This window comes from Cnephaeus nilssonii, assembly GCF_951640355.1.
Source record: "Cnephaeus nilssonii genome assembly, chromosome: 21".
Taxonomy (NCBI): Eukaryota; Metazoa; Chordata; class Mammalia; order Chiroptera; family Vespertilionidae; genus Cnephaeus; species Cnephaeus nilssonii.
The window spans coordinates 14,406,298-14,427,333 of NC_137092.1; the positions used below are offsets into that span (position 1 = coordinate 14,406,298).

A 21,036-nucleotide genomic window follows, 5' to 3' on the forward strand; every position below is an offset into this window, starting at 1 on the left:
AAATCCACATAGATGGCAGATGAGGAGGGAAGACCTGGAAGGGAGAACAGGGACTCAAAGATCCCACCCAAATTAGGACTTAACAATATTCAGGCCAAGTTGGGGAGGGGAGAAAGTGAAGAGGAAAATATGGAGGGGGGGGTGGTGGTGACTGGAACAGAATCCAGTAGAGGTGTGCTCCCAACACTAGCCCCCAAGCCTTGGCCGCGGGTTCATGGAGAGAGCAAATGATGAGGGGAGAACCAGTGCAAATTACCCAGGCCCGGTGGTCCGGAAAAGAGACCCACACAAGTCCCACAAGAAGTTTATTTATTTTAAAATAATATTTGTATTGATTTCAGAGATGAAGGGAGAGGGATAGAGAGATAGAAATATCAATGAGAGAAACATCATCAAACGGGCATGTGTCCTGACCGGGAATCGAACCCGGTGACCTCCTGGTTCAGGGGCCGACGCTCAATCACTGAGCCACACCGGCCGGGCCCACGTAAAGAATTTTAAGACGCTCTGCCTTAGTTTGGGGAATCGAGCAGACGCGCGAGGAAATGCGAACGTGATTTCCGTGGGGGCCAAATCCGCTCCGAGGGGCCCAGATTTTGTACTAACAACCCTGCCGGGAAGAAGAACCTCCAAATGCAAGGCCTTGGCCACGCCCCTCTGTGGGCGGAGCGCTGTGAGCTCTCCGAAGGGGCCCCGCCTTCTCTCCACGGCTCCGCCCCGATTCCCGCGCAGGCGTAGCACAAACCTTCCCGCCCCCTAGGTGTGCGCAGATCTGACGTATGACGTAATTGCGTCGACGCCATTTTAGCCGGTCCCACTCCGCACTGGGCGTGGCGGCCATTTTGTTTGGGCACCGAGCGGGAGTTGGTGGCAGCGGTTGTGGTGGCACAGACGAAAGGCAGGAAAGGGCAGGCCGTGTGAGCAGGTGGACCGGACCGGCTGAGCCCAGCAGCCAGCCAGCCAGCCAGCAACGAACTAACCTAGCAGTCTACCACGTACGCATCTAGCCAGCCAAACAAGTTAGCCCGAGCCTCTTCAACATCAACTCAGGTTCGGCCGGCCCCCGGCCCGCCTTCCGCAGCCGTCGTGGCAGCCCCGGGAGGAGCACTGGCGTCCTTTTCCTTCGGTGAGTTTCTGTGGTGAGGAGGATAGCCTTGGGGAGCGGAAGGGCCGGCGAACCGGACGGCGTTGGGATGTGGGAGCGGATAGGGTGCTGGCGCGTGGGAGCCCGGGGAGGGGCGGGGCCTCGGGGCGCGGGGCGGGGCGGGCCCGAATTGGAAACTGGCGGCGGGACTGCTGGGAGAGGTTGGGGTTTGATAGGGATAAAGAGGAGGATTGTTTGGCGGGTTGAGCCAAGTTGGCGGTCTTGCCAGGACTTGGAGATGGAAGGGAGGTGACATGAGGACTACGGGGTTCGGGGGGACGTTGGGAAGTCATGGCAGCTTTCAGGTTACATTTCATAGAGGGCTCTCTGGGAGCTAACTCCCAGGTGAATGCCGATCAGGAAACCTGGCCCGCACCCCTCTCCCGGGTCCCCAGCCCCTTGCTCCGGCCCCTTCTTATTTCGGAGTCGCATGCCAGTTTTGAAACTCGGTATGCCTGTGTCCTCTCGACTCGGTGGTTCTCGATTTGGGCTACACGTGAGAAGCACGGGGGAGCCTTTCTTCCCCTCTACAATTGCTGACTCCCCAGACCCCACCGCCAGATATCGTGGTTTAATTGGTTCGGGCCCAGGTTCCTGCACATTTTTTTAAAGCTCCTTGCAGCCAAGGTCGTTGAGGACTGCGCTGGATGAAAAGCCAAACTCTTACCCTTCCTTTAGCTAGGTCTGGCTCTGCCGTTTTGGGGGCTTTGGCAGATATTTTCTGGCCCTTGGCCTTGAAGTGTATTAGTTTGACATAACTGTCTTATAAGCTTAAGCACCTGAAATGAGTTTTAGTGTAGCCTTAAGTAGTCTTTGATACAGGCCTTTTCATTCATTCATTCATTCACTGCTGCTTTGGGCCTTTGGCCCCTGCAGAAATGAGGTGGTGGTGGTTTCTGATGTGCTCATTCTGCCTATTGTCCTTTGTAGATCCTCGGGATTTGAAGATGGCTGCACAGTCAGCACCGAAAGTTGTGCTAAAAAGCACCACCAAGATGTCTCTAAATGAGCGGTGAGGCAGCGAACAGCAACTTCAGCTCGTTCCTAAGAAAACATTACTTAAATTGGCCCTGGGGTCCAATGCACAAAAGCCGGTTTTAAACTAAGTACCAACAGAAGGCCTCAGACCTCTGTTCTTAGTTGCATCTTATTTATGTGGTACACAGAGCAAATTGGGCAGTTGTTTCAAAACCCCTTACCAGTAGATTTTTATGTTAAGCTGTCTGAAATATTTATTTGGTGGGATGTATTTTAAAAAGACTCCTCACACCCTCCCTTTTCTTCACATTTTTTTAACATTGACACAGGGATGGTGCAGCTTGGTAGCACGGTACCCTGGCTGCAGTAGGCTTGCTGCCCAGTCCAAGGCCAGCAGTGTTGTGTCTGGCCTGTAAGAGGCGGGTAGCAAGCTTTGGATATGTCCAAAGGCCCTTGAATGCCATTCTTGGGCCTTGTAAGAGGCACTTGCTTTTGCTCCATTTCACTTTCTTTCCATTCTGCTTTTAGTTTGTTTTTGTTTTGGATTCTTTTACAGTTAAGTGTTCTTCTCTTCCATTCCATTAAGCTTATTTTACAGAAATAATAGTGTCTTCACAAACTCTTAAACAGTTGAACTAATCTAACTTTTTCAGAAATAGTTGAAGTAAAAAAAGTAATCATTTCAGACTAAGAAAAGCGAAGATACTAAAAGGCAGTTTCTGTCTATGAGAGCTCTGTTCATTGAGAGCCTTTGACCAGTGATTTTAGTAAGTTGATTGTAGAACACGTATATTTTTGCCTTTTCTGAAGCATATGTGCTTTTCTCTTGGATGCACTGATTCTTTATATTCACATAACTAAGTGGACAAATACATAAGACAATGTGATGCACTCCTATAACTTGCATGGGTGCATTATTTCCATGGGCTTTGAAGGTGCTCTAGTCCTTCCTTATATTTGCCCTTAAAATGCACCCTCAGTTCTCCCAGGGTTTTGACTTTCTTTGTTTGTCTTTGAAGCTACATCTTTTGTCTCGTGTTGTCATCATATCTGCTTACTGCGTGTTTTTCATACCTTTCTCCTCTCTAAAAGCCGTTACTTGAGCCCTTGTTATCACTTTTGATTGAATGTGCTGCACTTAGCTGCATTTCTAAGTTTCTGATTCTTGCAAGTTTATGGAAGCAGAGGAGTCTTTTAACCCACATCAGCTTTGATCTAAGTGTACCGCTTTACTTAAAAGTTCGTGGGATCTGGAGTTCCTGGTCTAGCAAGCCATGAAAATGCCAATAAATGTTTTATAATAAAGCTTTTATTTAAACATCCATTCTGTTCGACCTTGAAGCTTTACTAATATGCTGAAGAACAAACAGCCGATGCCAGTGAATATTCGGGCTTCGATGCAGCAACAGCAGCAGCTAGCCAGTGCCAGAAACAGAAGACTGGCCCAGCAGATGGAAAATAGACCCTCTGTCCAGGCAGCATTAAAACTTAAGCAGGTGAGAGAATGAGTCTTAACATTCCAGAAGCAGCTGGTGATTTCTGTCGGGCAGTCCACTAAGACTGTCAGGAGTGATACGAGGTGGCTCAGGCAAAAGCTGAAACTTCTCTGCAAGAAAGAGAAGTTGAGAGAATTCCCATTTTGGCAGGTACCAATAAGTAACTTTTTGTTGTCTTTCTCTCTTTTAGGGTGTTTGCCATCAATGTGGCCTGTTTCTCTGTTATCAATGAGTGCTAATCTTGTTTTCTGATCCTTTGTCCTTAAAGTAAATTCACTGGCTTTTTCTACAAAGAAATTTTGGTTTTAGATGACCTTCGAAAAATCCTTTATTCCCTGTTAAATGATTTACAAATCAGGGAAATACTTTTATTCTTTCTCCCCTAGTCCAGGAGTCTGAATGGCCTCAATCAGTGCTTTCAGTGCTGAAATATAGAAATAGTAGGATGGCCCTCATCCCCACAGCACCTACATTTTTGTCAGTAAAGTCCAGCAAGTGCACTGAGTAGTTTAAAAGTTAATGGTTTGCTTTCAAATTTCCAGTAAGAGATAATCCTATTCAGACCTGAAATAAAAACCTGCTCTTTATTATTCATAGACTTTATATGCAAGTCCGGACAGTGGCTGTGGAAGGATATGTCCAAGCTGTGGCTGGGCGTCTGAAGGGCGGTGCCATGCAACTGTAAGGACTTAAGTGGTAGCACTGCATGGCTGTGCATAAATTCAGCAGTTAAATATAACACCACCCCACCCAGAACCATTGGGCTCACTGACCAAAAATAAACAAGGCCTTCTGCTTCAGCTACCTTAAGCCTTGGAGTGACTGCGTTCGTCCCTCACTCAGGAAAGCAGGAAAAGGCACCACCGCTTTCTAGGAGTAAATACAAAAAATTGCTGAAGACCAGTCTCTGACAGGTCATTCCGAAGGATCTTTCAACAATAAGCTTTAAATATAGGCTGTGCAGAAATAGCCTCTAGAGGGGCAGTATCCAGTAGAACTCTGACAGTAGTAAAAATGTTCTGTGTGCTCTCCAGTACGGTAGTCGCTAGCCACAGGGGACTTTTGAACACTTAAAAGGTGCTTAGTGCGATTGAGGAGCTTAATTGGTTGGGGGTGGGCAGGTGTTTCTTTGTGTTTTGTGTTTTTAATTTTATTTACTTGAATAGCCACATGTGGCTAGTGGCTACCTTAGCGTACAGCATAGTTCTAGAGTAGAAACTGGGTGATACAGTGGACATCCTTAAGCTTCCTGTCAATGTTAGAGACCAATATTGGTGGCAGGTAAGGCTTGGGAAGGGAGAAGAACTAAGTGCTGTACATTCTCCCTTTAAAACACAGATCTTGGGAGAGTATTCTCAGGATGCCTGAACAAAATGACATGTAGGATGAAGTCCTGACCTTAAAATAGCATGCAGTCAGGAGAGCGATGTCATGGGCTTTTATGATTGGTTACACCTGCTCACGCTAGGTGCATAATGTTCAAAGCCTGGCCCTCTGATTAGAAGCAGTTTATGATCTTGTGCTAGAAAGCTAATAATAATAACTCAGAATATATGGTTGCAAAAAAAAGTCATTGGTAGTCGTTTATGGGTGAAGCCTAAGAATACATAGAATTTATTTTCATTCATATTGACTAATGGCTTTATAGGAAAACAAGTTTGCTAAGGTCTTGGTTGTGTTGAAAGCTACATAGTTACATTTTTCTTTGAAGGAATTTAATTCTTTGGTATGTGGTCTTCATAATTTTTCTTTGAGGGACAGATTATTGAAAATCTTTGTCTCTGATATGTCTTTGTCCTGGAGTGTGGGCCTGAGTTTTGTGATTATAGCTCACCTGTCTTTATTCTGATGCAAATTTGGCCTGTCGCTCTCTGGAGATACACTTGAATTATATGTTTATTTTGAATTAAATGTCATTATACTAGTTTAATGGAGCTATTTGCAAGGGCAGACATGGAATTAAGGCTATTTAAGAAGTTAAGTAAAGGTGATTTGACTTTTTTTGTGTTTATTTACATCTTAAGGTAAAAAGTGGACCGTCTGGGGATATGTACTCAGGAAAAATGGAACACATTGGCCTCTGAGAAATCAAATGTTGTTCTTAAGTCACAAGAATTCAGATGAACTTTTAATTTAAATTTTGCCCTGAGTGATGAACTTCCTGTGATGTTTGAGTAAACCTTTGAAGACAGTGGTAGTCCTTGGGCAAGTATTAATCAAGTCATATCATTGTCTGTGATTTAAAAACAACACAATCAGGATTTGGAATATAGAGTGTTCTTACTAAAACTTAAGTTTCAAGTCTTGGTGTAAGACTTTTATAGGCAAACTAGCAAGGTAATTTGTTGTAATGCCAATTCCATAAGACCATTCTCAAGCTTCTTAGAAGCTCTGGATCAGAATTTTGCCTTTATGTCATGTTCTGAGGCTTGCTTCTAGTTTAACATCCTTATGACACCCACAGCAGGTTTATCTGCCTCCACATAGTCATCTCACTTGCTTCTTTTTCTCTGCACTTTGAGTTACAAAATCCCACTGGATTGCTTTTTTGATCTCAATCCCTCAACACCTTTTCTTCCAGAAGAGCTTAAAGCAGCGCCTGGGTAAGAGTAACATCCAGGCACGGTTAGGCCGACCCATAGGGGCCCTGGCCAGGGGAGCGATCGGAGGACGAGGCCTACCCATAATCCAGAGAGGCTTGCCTAGAGGAGGACTACGTGGGGGACGTGCCACAAGAACCCTACTTAGGGGCGGGATGTCACTCCGAGGTCAGTGCTCTGTACCTGATCATTGTCGAGCCCCACCCCCTTTCCTTTTCTCTTGGGCTGCTTATGGACACATTTGTTAACATCTTTAAGCCTGAATTTGTATTAATATAATTAATAACTTGATATCACATATTTTTAATAGTGCTGCATGTCCTTTTATCAATACCATTCCTTTTCTGATTATGTGCAATGATGAGAGGCTATGACCTACGTAACAACAGGTAATTCATGTCATCTCCATTCCATTTTAAAACACCCTGCTGCTGCTTGAATCAAAGCACATTCTAGAAATAAGTCAAGTCTTAAGAAATGTATGGGTCTGTTGGCCTATATCTTAACCAGTCATCTCTTTTCCTGGTGCTAGTGAAATACTGTTATATCTATAAAAAAGAGACAAGTTGACCCATAGCACTTAGCTATATATACATTTGGGGCACTGTTCCCTGTATAGTTATTGTCCCTTACAAGAGTGTATTGAGAACAGGAACCATATCCTTTATTTGTAAATTTATCGTAATATTAGGTGCCTATCTGATTATTCAATAGATACTTATTAAATGTGCATACTTCCTAATTACCTTAACTCCTCCCAGCTTCTTCCCAAAAAATGGATTTTTGGTCAGACTTGTTGAATTGATTGAATAAAGAGCATCTTAATCTGTTCACATTCCATATGCAGCTTGTCCCACCCAACCTAAAAATTACCTGAATTAACTTATTTAACCTTTACCACCTTCCTTTGGTTAGAATCTACTTTGTCTCTCTTGGATTTACCTGCATATACATTGTATGCCTCCTCTCTAAGGTCAAAACCTGCTCCGAGGTGGACGAGCCGTAGCTCCCCGAATGGGCTTAAGAAGAGGTGGTGTTCGAGGTCGTGGAGGTCCTGGGAGAGGGGGCCTAGGGCGTGGAGCTATGGGTCGTGGCGGAATCGGTGGTAGAGGTTAGTCAGCTACCAACTTCAGAGAATAGCTCCCTCTTACTCCTCTCCCTTTAAAACTCAGAGCCACCTTTCTGCACAGCTTCAAGTCATAGGCAGGCTTATTTATTTGTCTTGTTTTGTTTTTTGAAACTGGCTTATTTTTCTAAATTCACATGGTGGTAGTGCAAAAGTCTGTCATGGGTTTTCTAAGAACTAGTCAGGTACATGTTATAGAGCCACGTTATGTGTGCAGTCTTCCAGACTCTTGTGAATTTAAATTGTATTGTTAAAATGACAAAGTGGTCAGTTTGGGGTTTTACCTTTTTCTGTCCCTGCCCCACCACCACACACAACTCACCCCATAACTCAAAACCCCTCTTTTGAGTCTAAAAATCTAAAAGAGGAAGGTGTACAAAAATGAAGCAGAGTTAAAGATAAGGATGAGATCTGGAACTGGGTATTGACTCTAAAACCAAGTAAATTCAAGGTAAAGTTTGTGTCTGTGGGAAACCAGAGATGGCTTTTTGAGTACGTTTATTAAAGCTGGGGACCGTGAAACAAGGAAGGGCCTAGGATAGAAGAAGCAACAAAAGGGGCCTTGGAGACAGGTTCAGGGGTTAGCCCAGGACCACATGTTCCCCTGGTGGCAAGTCTCACGGGGAGTTGAGGATATGCACGCCTGTGGAGGGAAGGAGAAGGGGCTAGAGGTTAGGGCTTGCTCCCAGGAGGTAGAAAGCAAGGATGGTATTGTGTCAGTTAACTGACTGACTCATGTTTGATAACAATCTTACCTTTGAGACTTAGTGATACTTGTCTTGTGACCTCTTGACCCAGATTGGAAGGGTTTCATGGTGTTGGCTGTTAAAATGCCAGATCTCATGGGAATTTTCTGGCTTAAAGTTTAGTGGAAAACTCCCAACATCTGTCGAAGAAAAAGAAAATTTTTACTCTCTTAGCTTAACCCTGTATATATGGACTTTGGTCCTTTTAAAGTGTGTGGTGGGTCCATAATTTATGACCTTAACATTGCCAAGGGATAATAACTGTTAGGAAAGGAAATTTGATAACTGAGGGCTTGTTTTCTTCTCGCCTGTTATATGTTGCTTGGCTTATTGAGTGAAGTGCAAGCTAGTTTGGGTTTCAGGATGAAATCGCATGTTTCCAAATTATCTTGACTTGGTTTCTGAGCAACGACAAAGGGGTGAGAGAGTCAGAGTCTTAGCTGGGTATGTTTTGTTAGGTGAATTGAAACCACCTCTCAGATAACCATAATTGTTATAAGTATCTAGAATAGCAGATAAAGTGGCTGAGACTACTCAGGATGTTTTTTCCCATCTCCCCACATTGTTCCTATGTAAAAATAACTCCTCAGTCTCCTGACATAGGGTCAGCTCTTTAGGTCTTTAGGTTTGATAAGTTTGAGGAGAGATAAGCTAATTTTCCAGAAGGATCTCCAGTAAAGCTTAATTTGAAAACTGTCTGGCTTCATACCCCTGTTGCTCTGTGCCCTTATTACTTCCTCCCTATCTAAATAAATGAGTTTATCTGTAATGTATTTTAATTATGAACTTACAGTAGGTCTCAAAGTTGAGATCATTTGTTTTAGGAAAGATTAAGATTTTTTAAATTATCGGTTTCCCCTTTATTTTTAGAATAAAATTTTAAATAGCATTTAGAGATGAGCATATAATAAGGGATTCATTATGTGTGCTTTCCATGTGTTGCTTGCTACCCAGTGTGTTTCCTATTTTTCCAGATTTCTCCTCTTTGCCCTGCCCTTCAGCCTCTCAGCTAGGCCCCACTGCTCTAAGGGGCATTTATTGTAGCACCCGTTAAACCTACTTGTAACTGTCTTTTTTTTTCCCCTTGGGCCAGGTCGGGGTATGATAGGTCGGGGAAGAGGGGGCTTTGGAGGCCGAGGACGAGGCCGTGGACGAGGGAGAGGTGCCCTTACTCGCCCTGTACTGACCAAGGAGCAGCTGGACAACCAATTGGATGCATACATGTCGAAAACAAAAGGACACCTGGATGCGGAGTTGGATGCCTATATGGCACAGACAGATCCTGAAACCAATGATTGAAGCCTGCCTTCCCTCCTCTGAGAGACTCTTGTTAAAAAGTTACCACGTCTGTAAATAACCTTGAGATAACAGATGAGAAGAGCCTACCTGATTGATGCTGGAAGGACCTATCACAATAGACTATGGACTTACTTGCCACCAGTTTGTGCATTTAGTGTGTTCCTTTTACTTTTTTGATAACTGTATTGTATGAAACCCTTTTTTCCTCTGACTTGGGTTTGGTTTGGTTTTGTTTGGGTTTGTTTGTTTTTTCCTTCTCCCAGACTTCTCTTTGAACATGAATATGTCAGCCCTCTTTCCACTTCTGCCTCCCCTCACCTGCCATATATACTCTGACTGTCTAACATTTCCTCTGTTCGTCTCTCTATCCTCTGAAAGTCCCAGAAAGAATCCATTCAGTGTCCCTCCCTAATGCCTAGGTGTCTTTGATACAGTTCTGTTCTGTATCACTTTAATAGCCACTTAGAAGTGGTTAGAAAATCTGGAGTTCAAAAATGCATCCTGCCACGTTGATATTTTAGTATAGTAAATTAGGAACATTGGCCTAGCTACAGTGTCACACTACAGGTTATACGTGGTAGCAGCTCTGATTTGATGGAAGTTGCTACCATGTGCATTGATACCACATATGTGAGCTGGTTTGGGTGTGTGCATTATTTCTACCATGGAATAAGATTTGTAAACCTGCCTCTTGGCTTTGCATCACGTCCAAAGGGATGCTGTTGGGTTGGCTGACACCTGCAGTAGAGGGAAAGGCCATTGGGTAAGCAGATGCTTCAGAAGGGATGGGAGAACTATGGCAGATACCTGCTGGGGAGGGGTCAGAAGATACCCGTGTTGAATATAATTCTTAGGTTCATCCCAAACCAGTCTTGGGCTTTTCCATACATTGGCTTTGTTTGACCCTCTTATTTCCCTTGAAGGTTTGTAAGTTCAACCATATTCTGTCAACTGTTCGAGTTTCAGTAGAATCTTGTATTTATGGTTTATTATAACAAGAAATTGTTCTCTCAAATCCAGCTAGGACTTTTTATTTGTTGTGCTCTTGGAAATGCTATGGCTACTGTAACACTACCTTAATATACCCCTTGTAGAGCTGAGTCCTTCATAATCGTGTTAAAATTCTTGGGAGGGCCCTAGCCGGTTTGGCTCAGTGGATGGAGCGTCAAACTGCAGACCAAAGGGTTCTGGGTTCAATTCCGGTCAAGGACACATACCTCGGTTGCAGGCTCCTCCCTGGCCCAGGCCCTGGTGGGGTGTGTGCAGGAGGTAACCAGTCTTTGTGTTTCTCTTACCAATATTTATCTCTGTCTTTCCCTGTTCCACTCTCTTTCTGAAAAATATCCTTGGGTGAGGATTAAAAATAAAAAGAGACAAATTTTTAAAATCCTGGGAAGGGGGTATTGTGGCTTTGGGTCAGAAAGGGAAGAATCTGTCCACCCCTGAGTAAGCCTTGCAGAAAGATTAACCACACCAAGTAATGTACTGACCCGTTTGGTCCATACAAAGGTCAAGCAGTATCCTGGAACCCAGCACTGGTTTACCTTTTTCCCTGTACTGTTGAAGAGAAAGTAATCTAACCACCTCCAGGCAAACCAATTACCATTGAGCTACCTGGTGCCCTAAACTGTTGGGAGGTTGTGTTCATTGCATGCTGGGAAGGATATTTTGATCAGGACATCCTGAACTTGAATCCTGTCTGTCTGACCTAAGCTACTTTACTTAACCCCTCTGTGCAGCACGTGGTTTAGTTAGCTGTAGAAGGGAGAGCTTGAAAAGATCACATGGGGACAGGATCTTACCATGCTGACAGCCAATCTGACCTGGATTCTAAGTATGTAATTCCTCTTAAGAATGGACTGAGACGAGGTCTTCAACCCAGACAGGTGTTCATAATCTTTAACTAGAAGGAATAAAAAGCATTTTTATGTGGGTATGGGTAAGTGTAAGGATATCTCCATTGGCAGCCCCCAAGGCCCCTGAGGGAGGTGCTGATCAACAATGGGCAGCCAACTTGACATCCCCTGATCGCCTTGCATCAGGCACATCCCAGGGTCTCTAAGAAACCTTTGGGAAGAGAAAGGAAGGGGGAGCTGCAAGATGAATGGGTTCCTTACCCTCTTCATACAGCCTGGGATGACCTAGGATTTTTCCCCAGCCCTCCCCCAAAGTAGCTAACAACTACATTCCCCTAAAATGACTTTTTATCTAGAACTTGCCCTCAGGATATATATTCTTTCATCTGGTGACTTTTGAGCCACCTCCAATAATACACCCGAATACTTCCTCTATGTAGAGTGAAAGGCGAGAAGGGGAACCTAGCGGGGACAGAGGTGAAGGCCACAGTGGAGCCCTTCAGCAGCAGTCTTACAGTGCCGCATTTCAACTCCATGCAGCTCACACACCTCTATGCTCATGCCCATCTTCCCTTATTTGGAGCTCTCCCCAGACTTGGCAAAATTTCCAGGATAAAAACTATGGAAGGAGTCCAGAAGTGGGGAAAGGGGCACAGGATGGCAGCAAGTGCCTCCCATCACCACCCCCTTCATCCACTAATGGAATTCCTTTGAGGGGGTTATCTCAGGACAGAATCCCTGGATGCCTCAACTCCCTGGGCTAAGGAAGAGAAGTTGGGGCTAGGGAGCTTGGGTCCTTTGAGAAGGGACCTCCCAAGGCACTGGGTGTACCTTGCTCACTCTCTGTTAGCCTCTTCTAGCTCAGGCTCCCCCTGCCCAGGGTGCTTCCAATCCCACCACAGTCTGCTGACTCATTGTTCTTAGTGCCTATGGTGTCTGTTCAAAAGGATTTGTTCCATGTCCTCTACACCCTTGGCACTGGCTCCACTGGGCAGTGCAGGGAGCTAAGACCAGGTCGGGTCTCGTTTCTAAAATCTGAAATCTTTACTATGAAAATGTCGACATGGCCTGGTGTTTAGGGGACCCTGAGGCATTCTGGTGGGGTGGAGGGTGGGGGCTTTGAGGGTCCCAGTGGAGCCTAAGCTCCCTTCTCTTTCTGCCTCTTCTATTCCTCCTTCATTCCCAACAGTGGGTACAAGGAATTCCCCTACAGCCACAGGCTCTCTAGCCCCACCTGCTGCTCATTGCAGTTCCAGCACCTGAGGCTTGTGTCCCATTTCTGCCATCCTCTGTCCCTATTGAGTGTCCCCGATAGAGTGGAACCAGGAGTCAGCCTGGCTCCTACGTCAGCCTTTTACTCATTCAGCCACCATCTGCAGAGGACTTGCCATGCAGACACAAACAAGGCATTATTTGTTAGAAGGGCACTGGGTGCACAGAGAAGAGTATGACAAACGATCTTGAAAGTCCTAGGAAAGTTGAACAGACAAAAATATTCCAAGTAGAGGGAACAACAAATACAAAGGTATCCAGACCTAAAAGAGCATGTTGTATGCCAAGTGTGTGTTAGTGGAAACAGGCCCAGGAAGGCTCTGGGGACTGTGATGTAGCAGCAGCCACCATGGCCTTCTTACCTTGTAGGGCTGGCAGGCCAAAAGGCCTGTGACAGCTGAGGCTTCATGAAGCCTCTTTATTTGTATTAATTTTTTAAAAATATATCTTTTCATTGATTTCAGAGAGGAAGAGAGAGAAACATTAATGATGAAAGGGAGTCAGAGATTGGCTGCCTCCTGCACGCCCCCCACTGGGGACTGAGCCCACAACCCAGGCACGTGCCCTTGACCAGAATCGAACCTGGGACCCTTGAGTCCATAGGCTGATGCTCTATACACCGAGCCAAACCGACCAAGGCATTTATTGATGTATTTATTTATTGATTGATTGATTTATAGGGGTCACTGGCCCATCTTTGCTTGAAACTGATGGGTCCAAGATCCAATCATTGAGTTTTGAGAGAGAAACATTGATGTGAGGGGGAAACATTGATTGGCTGCCTCCTGCACGCTCACTACAGGGATTGAGCCCGCAACTGGGAATTAAACAGGCCACCTTTTGAAGCACAGGACAACACTCCAACCAACTGAGCAACACTGGCCAGAGCTCCTGAGGCCTCTTTAAAGGATTTGCTTTGAGGAAAGAGTGAAGATAGAAAATAAAAAATGGAATCACTTTAACCAAGCTGCTAAAATTATCCACACTATGAAGGCTAAGGCATGAGGACTCTATTCTTATTCTAACTAGCCTGGGGACTTAAACTTTTTGAACTTTGCAGTCTTGTGTCAATGCCTGTAAATACATTTGGACTTCCAGGTAACTTTCTGATTATCTGCCTGAAGGACTCACATATCCATTCAACCTGACATCTATTATATAGACCACCTGACATCTGAGAGATAATCATCCTGGACCAATCCTAAGGCTAAGAATGCTGGACTGATAGTTCGCAAAAATGAGCTTTTACTCTAAAAACTCAACTTTTCTTTCTTCTTTGGAACACTTCTGGGTTTTTTGCCTAGCAGTGTTCCAAGTTTGCAAACTTTAAGACCCTTTAATAAATCTTTCTTTTATTTCTCACAAGGCCTCCAGACACTGAGTTTGACAACTTGATTCTCCATTTAGACTTGATTTATTTAATTTATTTTACCTTTTAGTGTAAGGTGATTATTGGCTTAAGATTTAAAAACATCTACGGCCCTAGCCAGTTTTGCTCAGTGAATAGAGCGTTGGCCTGCAGACTGAAGGGTCCCAGGTTCGATTCTGGTCAAGGGCACATGCCTGGGTTACAGGCTCAATCCCCAGTAGGGGGCGGGCAGGAGGCAGCCGATCAATGATTCTAATCCATTGATGTTTCTATCTCTCCCTCTCCCTCTCTGAAATCAACAAAAATATGTTTTAAAAATAAAATAAGCAAAAACATCTACGGTGTAATAATATGTGACATATGAGGAAATATATATTTGGTCTTGAACCCTGTTCCTGGCACAGAGCTTCTGAAACCCTAAGAATTTCATGTGATAAGAGCAATAATGGTGTCTTGTTATGTTAAAAAACAAAACAAAACACCCAGAGGATGGGGGCTGGTTGTCAGTGGAGCCAACCATGTGATTAGAAGATTGGAACTTCCTGTCCCATCCCTCTAGGGAGGTTCCAGGGACTGGAGGTTGAGTTATGTTAATGACGTGCTTTTGGACCCCATCTAAAGGTTGCCAGGAGAACGAACCGAACCCTGCGATTAAAGAGCTGGAAATTTCAGTCCCCACACCCCAACCTCCAGGGAGGGGAGAGGGGCTGGAAGTTGAGTTCAAGCACCGATAGCCACTGAATGATTTAATCAGTCTTGCCTATGTAAGGAAGCCTCTATAAAAACCCAAACACAAGGAGATGGGGGCGAGTGGAGCACCTGGAGAGGGCAGGAACCTCGGTGGCCTTTCCCCATACTTTGCTCCCTTTCATCTCTTCCATCTGGCTGTTCCTGAGTTACATCCCTTTCTAATACACTGGTAATCTTGTAAATAAAATGTTTGAGTTCTAGGAGTTGCTCTAGCAAATTAATGGAACCCTAGAAAGGGGTCTTGGAAACCTCTGGTTTATAGCCAATAAACCAAAAGCACAGGTAACAACCTGGACTTCCCATTGGCATCTGAAATAGGGTGGGGTGGGTCTTCTAGGACTGAACCGAAACTGGTGGAATCTGATGCTCCTGCCTGGTGGGCTGTCCAGGTAGATAGTGTCAGAATTGAGTTGGTGTCCAACAATTGCTTGTTAGAGGTGTTAAAAAAGAAACAACAGTCCAAAATGGAGTCACCCTTGCTAAGCCACATCACCAAATCAAAATTTAACTAATCTAATTGCAGTGTCAGCTTCTCCCAAACCAGTCAGGAATTACCTGGTCAGCACAGTTAGGTAATTGCCTGAAATAATCCACTCTTAAAGTTCTTGTCCCACCCTCTCTCTGCCTATAAAAACCTTCCAATTTGTACAATTCCTGGGAGCACCCTTCTAGTTGCTAAACAGGATGCTGGCCAATTCATGAGATTTATGAATGGCTTAATAAAGCTAATTATGTCTTCAAATTTACTAGGTTGAATTTTGTTCTTAGGTGTGTGTGTGTGTGTGTGTGTGTGTGTGTGTGTGTGAAAGAGAAAGAGAAATATTGATTTGTTGTTCCACTTACCTATGCATGTATTGTTTGACTAGAGGCCCAGTGCATGAAATTCGTGCACAGGTAGGATCCCTAGCCAGCTGCCAGCCGGGACCTCCCTTCCCACGGTTGGCCAGCCGGCCCCACCCCCAGGTTGAACTCCCAGTTGAGGGGACAATTTGCATATTAGGCTTTTATTATGCATATTAGGCTTTTATTATATAGGATTCTTGTATATGTCCTGACAGGGGATTGAACCCCCAACCTTGGTGTATTTTGACGATACTCTAACCAACTGAGCTACTTGGCCAGGGCTGAATTTTGTTTTTTTATGACACACACACATACACATTGAAATTCAATCCAGGAACCCAAAGGCACAGTGATGGGAGACACACAGTGAAAAAGCTGTCTGTGGGAGTCTTGGGTGAAACAAGGGCTCCCAAAATTCCTAAAGTTTTATCATTTTGAGTTTAACCAAAAGTATATCCTTTAAAGGAATTTCATTTCAGAGGAAAAACCAGGTCAGCAAATAGAGAAGAGAGGAGATGGGGGAGAGCTAGACAAGGAAGATAAAAGAAGAGGGCAGACCTCCTCAGCCACCTCGCACTTCCCAGTGCGATGGATGCCAGAACCCCACCCTCAGCTTCTGCCTCCTTTGGGATAAGCAGGAGTCCTAGAGTCTGCCCTGATATTGGTCTGACCAAAGAATTCACCCATGGGTGAGGCGGGATGGCAGCTCTCCAGGAGCACCACTTGGTAAAACACCTGGAACCTCAGGCCTCCTGACTGCCCATCCTACCCCTTCTTCACTCTCACTGTTGTAGGCTGAACGGCACCAGGTGTCTGATAGGTGGGGTCCGGCCAAACCTGGTTCAGCACTTGGGTTCTGGCTAGGAAAGAATTCAGAGCTAGACCAAACCGAAAGAGAACATTTATCGGGTAGATCACAGAGGTAGAAAAAGTAATGCCTAGGAGAAATGGGCTTAGCAAACAAGTTCTAGAGGTAAAGGAAGAGCCCTTGGAGCTTGGGATTTGGGGATGTGCCTAGAGGGGTGGAGAGAGGGGGAAGGGGAAGGGACTCTCCTGGGAGATAGAGCGTGCTGGATCCTCCATGCTAAGGATTTTAAGAGTGGAGATTTTAGTGGAGTCCCAGGGAAATATCTTCATAAAATATTAGCAGTTTTCCAGGTGTGTCCATTCAGGGTTGTGGTCTCCACTGATTGGTTGGCCAGCACCAGGGCAGGGGGGGTCATTATTCCATGCAGCTGGTCCTGACGTCAGCAGCGGGTGGGGCTGGTTTTGTTGCTTTTCTGGGCCTGGAGCTGAAATGCAACTGAGGCCTAGATGTTATCTCTAGGGAGGAAAGGTCAGGGAGTCCTAACCTCATGGACCAGGGATATGCTAGGGGAGGAAAAGTCACCCTGGAGGTGAGGTCCCACCCTACAATTATTCATTGCTAGGCACATGGGGCTTTCCATCCTGGTGACCCCTTGTCCTTGCTCTGCTCTTGTCTGTCTAACAGCCGGCAGCACCGCCAGTACTGCTGCCCCCTTCAGTTCTGCCACTGAAGCATTTAGAGCTCCCCACACAAAGTTCTGACCTCCCAGGAAGCAGGGTGAACTAGGAAGTCCTTGTCCCTTACCTGCACCTAACAAGTCTAACTCTCAGGTCTCCCTCGCCAGTTAAAGCCATCACCAGATACCATTCTGTGCCCACTACCACCACTACCACAAGAAGAACCCTCTGATAACCCTGACCGCCCTCTCTGCCCCATTCAGGGTCCACTGTAGGTATAGGGGTGCGGCTAACCTGTCAGACAGAGGGTACTGTGTGTGGCTATATTGCCTGAGCCAGAACAGCTGTTCCTACAGTTTCCTCATGGACCTACCCCACTACCCACCTTCAAATTGCCAGCAAGGAGGGGGCAGGTCAACCTAAGCACCACCCAGGGGGTGAGGAGATGGGAGACAGAAGAGAAGGGGAGTTCTTAGGATCTCCTTCAGCCTTTATGGAAAAGCCAAGGACATGAAAGCAACTGCAATGTGATAGGGGTGCAAGCCGGGAGAAGGGGGATTTTGTGCTGAATACCTTGTGTCACGATGCCTGGAATTTGATAAATGTTTAGAGAATGAATAATTGAACCAGCACTGGCCTTCAACCTGTTATCAAATTCCAGGGTTTCTGGAAGACCCTTGCCCAGTCTTCCTCACAGAGATATCCAAGGAACCAAGAAAAGGATTCTAAAATTCCCTTTCATCTGACTGGTATTTTAGAATGCAGAATGACCTGGAGAGTAGAAAGACTAGAGGCAAGATCAGGAGGCTATTGCAATGGCTTCCTGAAAGGTAAGAGCAAGTCAAGATGATAAGGAGTGGAAAGGAAAACATAACCCAAAAGTCATTTTCCTCAGAGAACCAACTTCTTTTTTTAAATATTTTTAATTGACTTGAGAGAGACATCCATTTGTTTTGTTGTTGTTGTTAATCCTCACCCGAGGATATTTTTCCACTGATTTTTGGAGAGAGTGGAAAGGAGGGGGAAAAGAAACAGAGAAACATTGATTTTGTTGTTCCACTTATTTATGCACTCATTGGTTGATTCTTGTATGTGCCCTCATGGGGGATTAATCAATCCTTCAACCTTGGTGTATTTTGAGGATGCTCTAACCAACTGAGCTACCCAGCCTTGGCTAAAATATTTTTTTACTGTGGCAAAATGCACATTACACAAAATTAAGCACTTTAACCATCTTTTTAAAATTTATTTTAGAGAGGAAGGAAGGCGAAGAGAGAGAGGTAGAGAGAAACATCAATGTGAGAGAGGTACAGCTATCTGTTGCCTCTGGTATGCTTCTGACCCATTGATGTTTCTCTCTCTCTCTCTCCCCACTTCCCCTCTAAAAGTCAATGAACGAAAATGAACGAATCCTTGGGTGAGGATTTTTTTTTTTTAAGTGTACTCGTAAATTTAGAAATATAAAACTGTACTATGAATGTAATCTGGTTTTCTCATAGATTTGGCTAGGAAGGCTATGGCCAACTAGGGATTTAAGAATTAATTTTTCAATAAAAATAAATAAAATAGCCCTGACCGGTTTAGCTCAGTGGATAGAGTGTCGGCCTTCGAACTGAAAGGTCCCAGGTTTGATTCCAGTCAAGGGCATGTACCTTGGTTTCGGGCACATCCCAGTAGGGGGTGTGCAGGAGGCAGCTGATCGATGTTTCTCTCTCATCGATGTTTCTAACTCTCTATCCCTCTCTCCTCCTCTCTGTAAAATAATAATAATAATAATAATAAATAAATAAAATAAAATAAAAAATATATTAAGGAACATAAATAATAATAAAAAGAATTTATTTTTCACCTTTGGAGAAAACAACAAGTACCCGTCCCCCGAAATTATTCCTTCCCCTAAGCTACTGAAGTCTGCAGATTTTAAAAATCCGCACCTTCAAGGCCTATAAAGAACTACAACTCCCGAAGCATTAATGGCCCGGCCTTCTCCCCGCCCTGCCGGCTCCAGAGACTCCATTTCCCAGAAATCCCGGAGGCTGAGCGGAAGGCCGCATTACTCGGGCGCCCCCGCGCGGCGCACTTCGGCGGGGCTTCAGTTCCCGGCGGCCCTCGCGGCAGGTTCCGGGATAAGGGTAATTCATGATGGCGGGGGCTGGTTCCACCACTGTGTCCGGGGCAGGGACGCCGGTGGCGGGGCCCGCAGGCCGCGACATCTTCGCCGAGGGGCTCCTCGAGTTTCTGAGACCCGCAGTGCAGCAGCTCGACTCTCACGTCCACGCCGTCAGGTGCCCGAGAGGGGAGGTTGGGCGGGGCCTCTCGATTTCAGTTTTCTGTATGGGGCGGGGCCAAGAAAGGGCGGAGTCCAGATGGGTTGCTGCCCGGGTTCTGATGGGGCTAAGAATATGGGAACCTGGAGGCTGGACGGAACGGCCTCCGGGTGCGGGGGTGGGCGTGCGGCTCAGCACTTGGGAAACACGTAGGGGAACAGGTTTCTTGAATCCATTGATTGACCCTGTAGGTCTTGTATTTCTTTGCAGAGAGAGCCAGGTAGAGCTGCGGGAACAAATTGACAACCTAGCTACTGGTGAGTAAGCATCGCTGTGTATTCGGAATCCCTCAGCTTACTTTCAGAACCTTATGTTTTGCCGTCCGTCCTCTGGGCTGAGTTTCTGTCACTTCCTTGCGGCATGGCAGCGCTGCCTCAGATTCCTTTAAGTTTCTCGTGACTATGGTCCTTGTGGTGCAAGAGTGTTTTCCATCCTACTTTGCCAAAAAACAAGAAATGAGCCAGTAGGTATTAGTTGCACCTTACATTACACCCACAGAGCTGTGCCGTATCAATGAGGATCAGAAAGTGGCCCTGGATCTCGACCCCTATGTAAAGAAGCTACTTAATGCCCGGCGACGAGTTGTCTTGGTCAATAACATTCTACAGAATGCCCAGGTAAAAGAATTTCCTACCATCCGTCATTCTTTGCTCTGCTTTATAAGTTCTCGGTGTATATCTCCACTATTCAAGAGATGTCTCCCATCTCCAACTCAATGAAAGTCATTCTTCAAGTCTTTGGGGAAAGGGAGTTGTCAACTAAATTAGTGTCTGCCATACTAGAACTGTTTATTCTTTATTTCTTTAAATATTTTTATTGATTTCAGAGAGGGAGAGGGATAGAAACATGGATGAGAATCGATTGGCTGCCTCCTGCACACCCCAGTGGGGATTGAGTCCACACCCTGAGTATTTGCCCTTACTGGGAATCGAGCCATGACCTCCTGGCTCTTAGGTTGACGCCACACCAGCTGGGCTAGAACTATTTATTCTCAATACTCGGTGGCTCTTATTTACATTCTTGTATACCTTAGAAGACCTACATTGAGATGGAGCCAGATATTTTACAGTGCCCAGGTTAACAAGTGAGCTCTGAAGCCTTCCACAGAGCAGTTATTACAAATTTGTCTTATAGGAGCGGCTGAGGCGCCTAAACCACAGTGTTGCCAAGGAAACAGCCCGAAGGAGGGCAATGCTGGATTCAGGAGTTTACCCCCCTGGCTCCCCAAGCAAGTAACAGAAGATGGGCCTCAGGATAGCTCAAGTACTATTTTCCACCTGCCTCATTTCCTTCAGGCCCCCCACAACCCTGGGACATCCAGACAATCCTATGGATTGTGTTTGAAGCACTTAACAGTCGTAGCCATTTATGTGGGGGTCCACAGAAATCTCTTCAGCAGGACTCAGGATCCCAAAGGATTTATTCCAGCTCTTACTTCCAAGAATGAGCCGAGACCCCTCCATTTTTTAAAGGTACATACTCAAGTTTCTAGTTAACTTTCTTCAAATCTAGTTAACCAGGGAGGGTCGTCTTGTTCCACGGCTGGAAAGTTGGTCAAGTGGTTGGGGCCTGGGCAGCACATCCTCTACCTGTGGCTTCTCGTTTTCCCGTTTATGCTTAGGATTTGGAGAGGCCAGGCAGTCACCCATCCACCCTCTTGTAGATCTCACTGGCTTGAACACAGTAGTCTTGCTGGAACCATTTAATTCAATAAATGCTTAAACAACATTCTAGTTTACTTTGGT

General features: G+C 45.4%; 2 protein-coding genes across 6 annotated transcripts; both read left to right on the top strand.

The window, feature by feature from the left end:
• The first annotated feature begins 795 nt into the window (after positions 1-795).
• On the top strand, positions 796-10,489 carry CHTOP (chromatin target of PRMT1). Of its 5 annotated transcripts, XM_079761500.1 has the most exons (7): positions 985-1,126; positions 2,075-2,156; positions 3,465-3,618; positions 4,216-4,299; positions 6,200-6,386; positions 7,192-7,329; positions 9,184-10,489. In XM_079761500.1, exons 2-7 carry the CDS (start codon positions 2,092-2,094, stop codon positions 9,387-9,389), a joined length of 834 nt encoding a protein of 277 aa, XP_079617626.1. In that variant the 5' UTR covers positions 985-1,126; positions 2,075-2,091; the 3' UTR covers positions 9,390-10,489. The 5 variants fall into 5 exon arrangements, with proteins under 5 accessions (XP_079617625.1, XP_079617623.1, XP_079617624.1 ...); XM_079761497.1 differs by lacking the exon at positions 4,216-4,299 and having other exon boundaries at positions 797-1,126; positions 6,203-6,386; XM_079761496.1 differs by lacking the exon at positions 4,216-4,299 and having other exon boundaries at positions 798-1,126.
• Positions 10,490-19,082: 8,593 nt separating this feature from the next.
• Positions 19,083-21,019, top strand: SNAPIN (SNAP associated protein). Its single transcript, XM_079760364.1, has 4 exons — positions 19,083-19,249; positions 19,502-19,548; positions 19,790-19,908; positions 20,426-21,019. Exons 1-4 carry the CDS (start codon positions 19,104-19,106, stop codon positions 20,525-20,527), a joined length of 414 nt encoding a protein of 137 aa, XP_079616490.1. The 5' UTR covers positions 19,083-19,103; the 3' UTR covers positions 20,528-21,019.
• The last annotated feature ends 17 nt before the right edge of the window (positions 21,020-21,036 follow it).